At 36.6% G+C, this 12,237-nt stretch overlaps 1 protein-coding gene across 7 annotated transcripts in view; it reads left to right on the top strand.

The window, feature by feature from the left end:
* Window positions 1-12,237, top strand: part of LOC125683811 (semaphorin-5A-like) — a 67,583-nt gene that overhangs the window by 46,099 nt on the left and 9,247 nt on the right. For 6 of the 7 annotated variants that reach the window (XM_056140732.1, XM_056140733.1, XM_056140734.1 and 3 more), the window contains 14 exons: window positions 629-727; window positions 1,154-1,370; window positions 1,635-1,723; window positions 1,828-1,860; window positions 4,143-4,315; window positions 5,421-5,556; window positions 6,267-6,400; window positions 7,116-7,314; window positions 7,457-7,533; window positions 8,055-8,191; window positions 8,558-8,725; window positions 8,914-9,108; window positions 9,581-9,760; window positions 10,131-10,316. In XM_056140732.1, the coding sequence (XP_055996707.1) occupies window positions 629-727; window positions 1,154-1,370; window positions 1,635-1,723; window positions 1,828-1,860; window positions 4,143-4,315; window positions 5,421-5,556; window positions 6,267-6,400; window positions 7,116-7,314; window positions 7,457-7,533; window positions 8,055-8,191; window positions 8,558-8,725; window positions 8,914-9,108; window positions 9,581-9,760; window positions 10,131-10,316 (2,023 nt within the window). Of the gene's footprint in view, window positions 1-249; window positions 294-628; window positions 728-1,153; window positions 1,371-1,634; window positions 1,724-1,827; window positions 1,861-4,142; window positions 4,316-5,420; window positions 5,557-6,266; window positions 6,401-7,115; window positions 7,315-7,456; window positions 7,534-8,054; window positions 8,192-8,557; window positions 8,726-8,913; window positions 9,109-9,580; window positions 9,761-10,130; window positions 10,317-12,237 lie in introns of those variants that run through there. The other variant, XM_056140737.1, reaches the window with a different exon arrangement.

Raw genomic sequence — 12,237 nt, forward strand, 5'->3', positions numbered from 1 at the left:
GTTTCAACTCCAGCATACTATATATAGAACAAGCGTTATATGAAATGTAGAAAAAAAACATGTTTTTCTCACAGATTTGATCTGCAATATTTCCTGTGTAGTACTGGCCTCAGAGGAAGCTGGTATCTGAACTAATTTCTCAGTGAGATAGTATTATAGTTCTATAAATGTTACACATCCTCTCTGCTTGTCTGAACCAATAAGGAACGGAACTAAGACATGGGAAGGACTGAAATGAAAGTTGTGTAGCATGCAGTTCAGCTTCGTGCATTACTGGTGCAATGTATTTAGAAGTAAATCTAGATTTTAATTGACAGTAACAAGATACTAGTTAGCCCCTGATGTGTGATTGAATTTAGTTCTGGCTCCATCTGCAGTACAAGTAACAGCATTACGTAGAATATTGGATTGCAAATGTTCATTATGCAAGATTTAATTGAACCTAAAGTTTTAGAAGTACATTGAGAATATTTAATTATTTCGGTGCTGGCATTTCAAGAAAAAATGTTATCCGATCAGATTTGGCCCATGCAAGTGTTTACTGAATAAGAATTGATGTATGCAGAGTTTATGCAATACATATTTATTTTCATACAAACTTTAACTTGTTTTCATCTGACATTTTCAGAGTGATTGTTACAATTTCATCAAGATACTACTGGTACATCAGGATGATATCTTAGTGTGTGGTACCAACGCTTTCAATCCATGGTGCACCTGGAGGGCTGTAAGTATCGCCGTGACAACTCAAGTCTCAGGGCAGGTGATGTTCCCAACATAAAAAAAAAATTTATCCTGCTGTTTACAGTGATTTGTTAATTTGTATACAGCCATTTTTATTGAGTGATGTAGCAAAAGCAATGCATGTTTATTCATCAATAATGCAGTTCTCCCACCTTAAAGGCTGCATTGTGGGTTTTAACAAATTCTTGTAAAAGTTTTATGTTTTCAGAATTAAATCTTCTAGCTTTATGTTGCTGTGGGTTTCTTCTGTACTTAAATAGCAGTAATGATATTCAGCAAAGCCTGAAAGATAAAAGGACTATGAAAAGTTCTATTAAGTTTCATGACGGGAAAATTGTAAAAAGTTGAATGACATAACTATACATGTACTGGTGGGTGTATAGAGCTAGATTTTCATTGGTTTTTCTAGGCTGACAATCTGGCCGAGGTTAAGGAGAAAATTCTCAATGCATATGGGTTCTGTCCCTTCAGTCCCCATCACAACTCGACCGGGATCATCACGAACCAAAGGGATTACATCAGCGCCACATCCGTGGACAGTGCGGAGAGAAATCCTGTTATCTATAGGATATACACACACGACAAGGAGAAACTCAGAACGCAACAAAACTCAAAGTGGCTCAATGGTATTAAGACAAGTAGATAGTGAAGAACTTGTATTGAGAGTAGAGTGCAAGTGGATAAAAGTAGAAAATGAAACTTTATCATGATAAGGTTAAACCTAATTGTGATTGCATCAAGATCTTGATTATAGTTGCACTTGCCGCATTTCATCATTAATTTTGTAAATTGTCAAATCAATCATTATTATATCATTTGTCTGCTGGAGTGGACATCGTGTGATAATGGTTCAAAGAAAGCTAACTCTAACTCGATTATTTTCATTTCAGAACCAGATTTTGTATCAGCATATGAAATAGATGATTTTATTTACTTCTTCTTCCGAGAAGTGGCCACTGAATATATCAACTGTGGCAAAGTAAGATTTTTGTTTCAATGTTCAATCTTTTTTAAAGAGAATCAGTAAGGAATACATGATCAGTGTCTATATCATTAAGTGTTGGTTTGTTTTTTTTTTCACAGAGAATTTATCCAAGAGTTGCTAGAGTATGTAAGGTAGGTAACTAATGTCCAAATCTGAGATTGTATTAACAAATCAAATACCAGATGTTAATTGTCTATCTTGTATGCTATGTTTATACTCTCATTTATGTTTTGTGAACACAGTTTATTGTCTGATGTGTCAAACAAATGATATGTCATGAAACACAAAGAAATAAAAAATAATTTAGAAAAAAAACTCTTGACTTCATTGAGATAAGAATTTTCTCAAATTGTTTAATTGGCATCCCCCTATTGATTTTGCAAATAAACTAGGGTTCTGAGTGTAGAAGCTCTATAGAAGTCACATCAATCCTTGCTGTTTGTCCTGCCTGTCTGTTAATAATCACCTTCATTGTGACACAACTTCATGAAATTCAACATAAAGATTTCACGTCTTATACAATTGTAGTTGACCACGAAAGGAAGACACCTATAAATTTTGGGGTCATAAGGTCAAAATTCAAGGTCACAACAGGCCCTCTATATTTTTACTGTGCTTTCATTGTGATATGATAAGTTGAAAAGTTTCCAACCTAGGCCCACAAAGGTAGTTGACAATAAAGATTCAGTTAGATTTCGTGATCACAAAGTTACAGCAGACACTTTCATTGTGTCACAATATCTTGAAAAGTTTTCAACATACAGCTTTCATGTTCTACAGAAAAGTAGATGTTATTAAAGCAAGACACCTATAGATTATGGGCATCTGCCCGTTTGTCATCACTGTCTTTGTGACTCGATACCTTACACAGTTTTCAACAAAAACCTTTCATATCTTATACCATCATGGTAGTTGATCATCATGTGCATGCATTGGTGTTTCTGTTTTACAGACTTCTCTGCAGCTATGAATTGAAAATTTACACATGAGCTTACAGATCAAGTTTGAGTTTGGACTTTCTTGGTCTATACCGTTTAAGTGGAATTTTGAGCGAGACACAAATTTTGCAATTTTCCCATAAAAATGGGTATTTATATTTATCAAGAGCTAATTTTAGCGACTTTATAACTCCAGAAAAGGTAGCTACTACCTCTGATATGGAATAAATTGTTAGTGATATTCAATCTTAGCGACCTCATCATTCTTGTTAATTATGGCTAAATTAAATCCTTGCTAAAAATTCTGCTTATACGATGTTTAAAAGAGTTATGGGCCTTTAACTTATTTCATTTCAGGGATTTTACTATTTTCTTTACTTTTTTGGCTATCCTTGCAGCTGTTAAAAATTTATTCATGAACTTTAATTATATATCAATGGGTTACAAATCAAGTTTGAGTGTAGGCTTTGCTTACCTTTTTGTGAAAAAAATTATAAACCTTGAACCTCACAAATTTCATATATTTAACAGGTTTTTTTCTTCTATCCCGGCAGCTATTGAATTAAAAATATACACATGAACTTATATCAGGGGGTTACCGATCACTTTTGAGTGTTGACCTTTTTTATACGCCTGTCTTTAGACGGGACGTATTATGGTACAGCGATGTCTGTACGTCCATCTGTCCGTCCATTCGGAGTTTTTTCTTTATAATTTCATTTCCCTTTCACATATCATGCTGAAACTTGCTGTGTAGCTTCTTTGTGGGTCACTCTAGATCATACTGCAATTTTGATCCATTTTGACCTTTTTTCCGGGAGTTTTGCTCCTTTATTTGGAAATAATTATTATATAGAGGGTACATAATTTGTCCGCCCTACTCCTCCCACAGTTTTCAAGTGAGAGCCTTCTTATTTTGTGGAGTGTTTGTATGGGTATTGAAGATGTGCATTTGGGATGGATTTTGATTTTCTTCCATTTTTGAGAAAATTACAGGTTGTTGAACTTAGTCTATTTGGAAATTAATATTCTATGGAGGGTACATAATTTGTCTGCCCAACTCCTCCCACAGTTTTCAAGTGAGGACCATCTGATTTTGTGGAGTGTTTGTATGGGTATTGAAGATGTGCATCTGGGGAAGGATTTTGATTTTCTTCCATTTTTGAAAAAATCACAGGTTGTTGAACTTGGTCCATTTTGAGGAAATCTCGATTTTTAAGCTAAGACCCTTTGTTGTACGAAAGTTTGTCACAGCCTCATGATGGCTGATACTACCTGAAGCAAAGTTATACAAATTATAGCACAAGAAAAACACCCTATGTAAGCGTTTCACGGGCGCATTATGTACCGATTGCAGTACTCTTGTTCGAACTAGCTATGGACCTTGAACTTTGCAAATAATGCCACCAATCGGGTCCCTTTTGTGAGGCTTGCCATCACAATGGTATATGTAGTTGTATCTGTTTTCATCACAGTCTGACAAGGGAGGAGAGATGTTGTTTAAGGATAACTGGACTACCTACCTCAAGGCTCGACTGAATTGTTCTATTCCTGGTGAATACCCCTTCTACTTCGATGAACTACAGAGCACGTACCTGTTAGAGAACGACAACGAGACACTGTTGTATGGCGTGTTCACCACAGCAGAGTAAGTCAGCAGATATAAAACTGTGTTCACCACAGCAGAGTAAGTCAGCAGATATAAAACTGTGTTCACCACAGCAGAGTAAGTTGACAGATATAAAACTGCGTGTTCACCACAGCAGAGTAAGTCAGCAGATATAAAACTGTGTTCACCACAGCAGAGTAAGTCAGCAGATATAAAACTGTGTTCACCACAGCAGAGTAAGTCAGCAGATATAAAACTGTGTTCACCACAGCAGAGTAAGTCAGCAGATATAAAACTGTGTTCACCACAGCAGAGTAAGTTGACAGATATAAAACTGCGTGTTCACCACAGCAGAGTAAGTCGGCAGATATAAAATTGTGTTCACCACAGCAGAGTAAGTCAGCAGATATAAAACTGTGTTCACCACAGCAGAGTAAGTCGGCAGATATAAAACTGTGTGTTCAACACAGCAGAGTAAGTCAGCAGATATAAAACTGTGTGTTCAACACAGCAGAGTAAGTCAGCAGATATAAAACTGTGTGTTCACCACAGCAGAGTAAGTCAGCAGATATAAAACTGTTCAGCACAGCAGAGTAAGTCAGCAGATATAAAACTGTTCACCACAGCAGAGTAAGTCAGCAGATATAAAACTATTCACCACAGCAGAGTAAGTCAGCAGATATAAAACTGTTCACCACAGCAGAGTAAGTCAGCAGATATAAAACTATTCACCACAGCAGAGTAAGTCGGCAGATATAAAACTGTGTGTTCACCACAGCAGAGTAAGTCAGCAGATATAAAACTGTTCAGCACAGCAGAGTAAGTCAGCAGATATAAAACTGTTCACCACAGCAGAGTAAGTCAGCAGATATAAAACTGTGTTCACCACAGCAGAGTAAGTTGACAGATATAAAACTGCGTGTTCACCACAGCAGAGTAAGTCGGCAGATATAAAACTGTTCACCACAGCAGAGTAAGTCAGCAGATATAAAACTATTCACCACAGCAGAGTAAGTCGGCAGATATAAAACTGTGTGTTCACCACAGCAGAGTAAGTCGGCAGATATAAAACTGCATTTGAAAATTTTCAATGCAACTCACAATGTTTGTGACATCTAGATTTACTATTATTGTTATTTTGTAGCAATGCCCTTCTTGGGAGTGCAGTGTGTGTGTTCAACATGTCCGCCTTCACAAACACTTTTAATGGGCCATTTAAGTTCCAGGAGAATGCTCGGTACGCCTGGGAAAGGCACACAAACAAGGAACCCCTGTTGAAGGTAAGGAAGGACTGATGAGGTAAATCTGCCTGGTTTTATTCCTGAATTGTTAGTACACTTTTGATGTGCAATATATGTAACATCTGTAAAGCTATATTGTATAGTTACATTTGTGATCAATATGGAATAAATTCTTGCTTTGTTGAAGCTTAGTTTTAATTTAAGACTCAAAATTGCAGTTTTTTGTTGATTTTCTTTTTTTAAGAATATCAGTCATTATACTTCACAGTTGAATTTCAATAGCTGTGACAGTGACCCTGTTGTATTGTGTTATATAATGGAAAACATTACGAAATGTGAAGATACGTTTTTAGTGACCCTGTTGTATTGTGTTATACAATGGAAAACATTACGAAATGTGAAGATACGTTTTTAGTGACCCTGTTGTATTGTGTTATACAATGGAAAACATTACGAAATGTGAAGATACGTTTTTAGTGACCCTGTTGTATTGTGTTATACAATGGAAAACATTACGAATTGTGAAGATATGTTTTTAGTGACCCTGTTGTATTGTGTTATATAATGGAAAACATTACGAAATGTGAAGATACGTTTTAATGGTCGTAATGGGTCACATCGTAGCTATACAAGGGTTTTAGGTCCACTCTACTTGGCTAACAATGACGTATAGGTCAGTGAGCCATGGTCCCAGGTTTACAGGCATTTGTTTGTCTTGATAAGGAATAATAAAAACGTCTATATTTCAGTGTCCAGATAGCAGTACAATGAAAAGGTCTTTTCAAATAACAGAGATGGTGGAAGATCAAAACAAGTACCAGATGATGGACACTGCAGTTCAACCTCACACCAAATCACCGGTCCTTTTGGGGCCCTCAGAAAGGTATTTCTTATCAAAATACAAGGTCATCTTGTCAGTTGTTCTTAAGATCTTATTTAGGACTTTGGACATCCATGAAATGCAAGACTATGAATGTCTTTTTGCTTGTATTGTTCCTGTCACATGATTTAGTGTGAGCATCATATGGAGAATGACATCTCAGTTTTGTGCTTACTATAGGGGGTACAGAGATGCATGCAATTGACAAAGAGACCTATTGATTTCAAGGTCAAAAGGTTAAGGTCTTGGTAAAATTCAGTGATGTTTCATAGCTTTGACTATGTTGTTGACACAAAATAATGTTTAGCTCTCCACCACTCAGGAAAACACCAGACTAAGCATTACCGTATACAGTTTTAGCTCTCCTCCACTCAGTAAACATCAGGCTAAGCATTATCGTATACAGTTTTAGCTCTCCCCCACTCAGTAAACACCAGGCTAAGCATTATCGTATACAGTTTTAGCTCTCCACCACTCAGTAAACACCAGACTAAGCATTACCGTATACAGTTTTAGCTCTCCACCACTCAGTAAACACCAGACTAAGCATTACTGTATACAGTTTTAGCTCTCCACCACTCAGTAAACACCAGACTAAGCATTATCGTATACAGTTTTAGCTCTCCCCCACTCAGTAAACACCAGGCTAAGCATTATCGTATACAGTATGAAGTTTCAGGACTAGTTTTATTTGAATCTCTGACTCGTGTATATGTAGGTGGTCCCATGTGGTGGCCGACACAGTGGAGGGAAAGACGGGAATCTACAATATGATCTTTGTGGCCACCAGTTCAGGTGTCATCCGAAAAATGTTGAATCTTCCTTCAGAAAAGGAGCCGTGTCTTGTAGAAGAAATCAAAGTTACTCCAAATGGAGATCATAAGCCAATCAAACAACTCAGAATCTCAAAGCAAAATGTGAGTCGGAGCAAAGTCAGACATTATTTGATGTATACCAAATGTTTCAACTAATCAAGCAACTTGTGCATATCAGCTGATTGGACCACAGCTGTATTCAGAACTCCTGATAATCTCTGTATTATGTGGTTTTATTTTCCAGAATGCTCTGTATGTGTTCACTTTAAACAATGTGATGCGAATTCCATTACACCGGTGTTCCAGGTTTACCACGGAGGAGTAAGTCTGTTATAACCAGGAAATCTGGTGATCAGCTGTTAAATTTATCATCATTTCAGTCACTATTTGTTAGGATCGCCTAATCAATCTCTTTAAGTGAGAATTTATTGTGTGAAAATTTAAAGTGATGGTTTTCCTTCTATTGATCCTAATACTGTATGTTTCATGATCTTCATCTTACTGAGGAATAATAGACTGTCACATTTTTACAAATGGAAGTATGCCATTAATGCATTATTAATGTCAGAAACACATTTTTTTTAAAAATTCTTTTAAAATCCATAATCTGACTGTTAGTTTGGTTGATTAAGGCTCTAGGCTAGCAATCTGTAGATCATGCATTCAAATTCCATCGAGGTTTTAATTTTTTTTTCTTAATGATTTTACATTGAAATTGCAAAATTTTGTTACATGAGACAAACTTTAAAATTTTGAAAACCACAACTTTATTACACTTATCCTTAAGTGAATTTGATGTTTGTGGAAAACTCCTAAATTCACATATTGTTCCTCCTTTGTAGTTTATGCCTGAATGCCATGGACCCCTATTGTGGTTGGGATTCTGGAGAGAGCAAATGTTCCCCAGCTCCAAATGGAGACCCTACCTTATCCTTTTGGAGACAAGCTGTGACATCATGTCCTGTTCATAAACGCCCAGGTAATATTGTAACATGTACCTGAAACTCACAACAGAACACGCCCAGGTAATATTGTAACATGTACCTGAAACTCACAACAGAACATGCCCAGGTAATATTGTAACATGTACCTGAAACTCACAACAGAACAGGCCCAGGTAATATTGTAATATGTACCTGAAACTCACAACAGAACAGGCCCAGGTAATATTGTAACGTGTATCTGAAACTCACAACAGAACACGCCCAGGTAATATTGTATTAAACATGTACCTGAAACTCACAACAGAATTTTCAACAAATTAAGTAATAAACTTTTAAAATTTGTATCTGTTCTCTGGAATGCTGTAATATTGTTAATCAATAAATAAAAATTCATTGTTTAGTTGATGGACAGTGGTCAAACTGGTCTCCATGGACATCATGCAGCCAATCAGGAAATGACCCATCCTCTGGAAACTGCCGGTGTCGTTTGAGGAGCTGTGACAGTCCCCCACCTCTGTATGGGGGCCGACCTTGTGAGGGGTCAGCTGTAGAAGTCGCTAACTGTACAAGTAGGTCATCTACAAGGTCCAGAACTTACTAGTCATTTTGTGTAGTAAAGATGTTGTTATGAACTATATTAAAGGTATATTTTGCATTTGCCCCATAGGCCATCGATAGTAGAGTTCAGATTTTCATTCATGATTTTACAGCAACTGTGAATGAAATATACATTATCTAATAAATCATTTAATTTCAGTTCATGGTCAGTGGTCTGAATGGACATCTTGGTCTAAATGCTCTACAACTTGTGGAAATGGCCAGCAAACCAGGTCAAGGTCTTGTACAAACCCGCCCCCCAGGAATGGTGGGGACGACTGTAAACCTCTGTCAAAGGATGAGGAATTCAAAGCCTCAGTACGACCATTCTGTGTGGGCAACCCTGCCTGTCCTGGTAAGTACCAGAGCTATAGGGAGATCTGGTCTCTATTACATCAGGTCTTCTGGTAAATAACAGAGCTGTAGTGAGATCTGGGTTCTGGTCTCTATTTTAAAAGATCTTTTGGTAAATATGAGAGCTGTTGGAAGATGTTGCAAAAATATTTGCTCTCAGTTGCTTATGTTTATTATTGCAGCATTTGATCACTTGTGTATTTTTGTTATGTATGATTTAACAATGATGATCTCTCAAAGGAAAATCATGCAAAATTAACCTGATCTACAGCATTTAGTAGTGTACCTGAAATTAATTTCAGTGCATTGAAAACTTCTTTTCCTTTCACTAACAGTAGATTATATCAACTTTTTTTCACCTCAGATTTCCTCCTTAATTAGATTGGTACATCATAGATGCTACTTGATAAAAAAAAAAAAACAGTATTAACCTCCAGGTTTTAATGATACAAATAACCTGTTTACACACGTAGAGCCACCGGTGGATGGAGACTGGTCAGTTTGGACCCCTTGGTCTGACTGCACAGCTAAATGTAACGGGGGAATCCAGACTCGGCGTAGGACCTGCACAAACCCCCTCCCCCGAAGAGATGGTCTCCCATGTGCTGGGAACAAAAACGAATGGCGTATGTGCAATAGCTACAGATGTAAAGGCAAGTTGAATTTCATAAAACATGTATACTCATTTACATAGATCAGGTACTAGACCGTGAAATAATTACTTTTATCACTTCAAGTTCCTGCTGAAAAATTAGTTTGTTTAGAGAAGATGGAAGGTGCTTCACAGAAGAGTTGTGGAGAGGATTATTACTATTTGATCAGAATATAACAAGAATCATTTTGAAGTTGAGTGGTCAGTCCGACACAGAATTCAGATTAATCCAGTTGCTTGCTCTCCTATGAAATTTCATTTGTAGGGGACTTAACTCTTACAGTGACTATTATTAAGCACTAATCTAATCATTGATGATCTTGTGATTATGCAAGGTTTGTGAACTTTTTTCAAACATTGTTCTGTTGCAGATGTGGAAAGGCTAACTCAGTGGACTCCTTGGTCAAACATTAATCAAACTGCTAATGGTCACTGGGAACAGAGATACCGCTTTGCCTGCACTGCGAGTGTTCCAGACTCAAAGTTCATCAGGACAAGCCACGTCAAAACTCGTGTCCAATTCTGTTCGAACACGAACAGTACGTGTACCAAACCAGGTAAAATAACCAATGAAATTGACACAAAATCCCCACTAGATCGGGCAATACGAAAGTTCTGCAAACACAGACATAAACTATTCAACAAATTCTGCAATTGTCGGACGTTAGGAGTGTTCCTAATATGTTCTAAGTGTTCAAAATATGGATGACCCACGGTGAAGTTTTAGATCTATGGTTTGGTTTAAATTTTCTGGATTTGGGTGGAGCCAATCCTCCGATATGTCTCACTGCCAGGATCAAATCACTTGTCCCATAGTCCTCCTGGTCCTGTAACCAAGGAAACGAAACCAGTGACCTTACTAACAACATTCAGTAGAAGTAGTAGTAGTGTTTGTGTGTGCTTGTGGTATGAAATCATTCTCTGAGAGGAGATGAATGCTGGAGAGGCCTTCATTGCACAGGCATGAAATCCTAACAAAGTTAGAGAAGCCATTAATGAAGTATGACTCGTTCACTAACATTCATGGTTATACTGCAGAAGGAAAAAGACTTGGCAATCATGGCACAAGTTTGATGGTACTCCATAGTTGTTAATTTTAGAACATATAATAGAATTGCTATACGTTGTACTGTCATTTTTCTATACATAAAGGTGTACAAAAGCAGAACTTTAATTTTTGAAAATGATTGCTGTATCAATATAAAGGAAAAAAATGTGAAAGGGTTTTGTAAACTTTTAGTGTGTTGCATGATCATGTACATGTATCTTTATATAATATGACTGATATTTCATTTTTCTTTCATATCATTTTACATGCATCAGTGTGTGAAGAAATGTGTAAAAGTGGTAATTTCGAAGTGTGCAATACATTGTGCTCAAGAATGAAAAGTATAGAAATTCAATTCCTGTGGACAAAAAAAAAAAAACCCACTAAACAAGATATGTTTATGAAACACTATGCCCTGGGCGGGGCCATATTGGATTGTGACAAAGAACAAGGTACGATTGTATACATAAAAAGGTCCAAAAAAATTCTCTCTGGAATTAACCTTAATCAGCGTTTTAAGAAAGTAAAATATATGCCAGGTATACTATGTCGACAAAATCAGAATGATATTCCTAATTGGATAGCATTATGACATCATGAATAAGACATTTCCTGCCTTTTTTTGAAAATAAGCCTGAAAACTGTCAAATGTCATACAGATTATTGCTCAGAAAAGATGTGCGCATTTGTCGAGCAATATGAAAATGATATATATTGTGTACTATTTTAAAATGAAAGACATGCTGGAATATGAATTTGCTCGACGCATGCACCGTATGTTTTCTGAAAGGAAAACCACCTGAATTTGTGGATATTTTCATTGAAAATGGCATTTTTGCAATTCTATGCCAACTTCAAGCTCTCGTCATATGACACAAATCATTTTGCAGATCAAACTGAGCGGATTTTGGGTTTGCCAATTTATTCCTTATTTGAATGCTAGGGTTTGAGCTCCAAGTGAAATCATCGATATTTTGGGCCAGGTGACTTTAGAAACTGTACCTACTTCTTTTCTCTTAATGTAATCATGAATTTTGTATAATTTGAAAGTCATGACCTATGTTATGTTTTGAATAGACAAAGAGACCAACAGGCCAAATGCCTTTAGACCTTGGGAAACATTAAACAGTACTAGCAAGCTTTACAAATTACCACTCATAGTTATACGAATAATCCATTCTTTCATCTTGATCATATGGAATGAATGTGCTACATTTGTACTATAGTGTGCTCTGTCTTTAACTACAAAGCAAGAATTGTTATTTTAGAATACCACAGTGCAATATTCACGTCATTAAAATGGCACAGGATTTGTGCTATCACATGGTTATATGTTGCCATAGAATTTTTTTTGTACAGAGCCTGTTGTTATTTTGTAGATATTTTGTTATTTATTTCAGTTTTGTTATATTTTCTGTCATATGTGATTG

This window comes from Ostrea edulis, chromosome 6, assembly GCF_947568905.1.
Source record: "Ostrea edulis chromosome 6, xbOstEdul1.1, whole genome shotgun sequence".
Taxonomy (NCBI): Eukaryota; Metazoa; Mollusca; class Bivalvia; order Ostreida; family Ostreidae; genus Ostrea; species Ostrea edulis.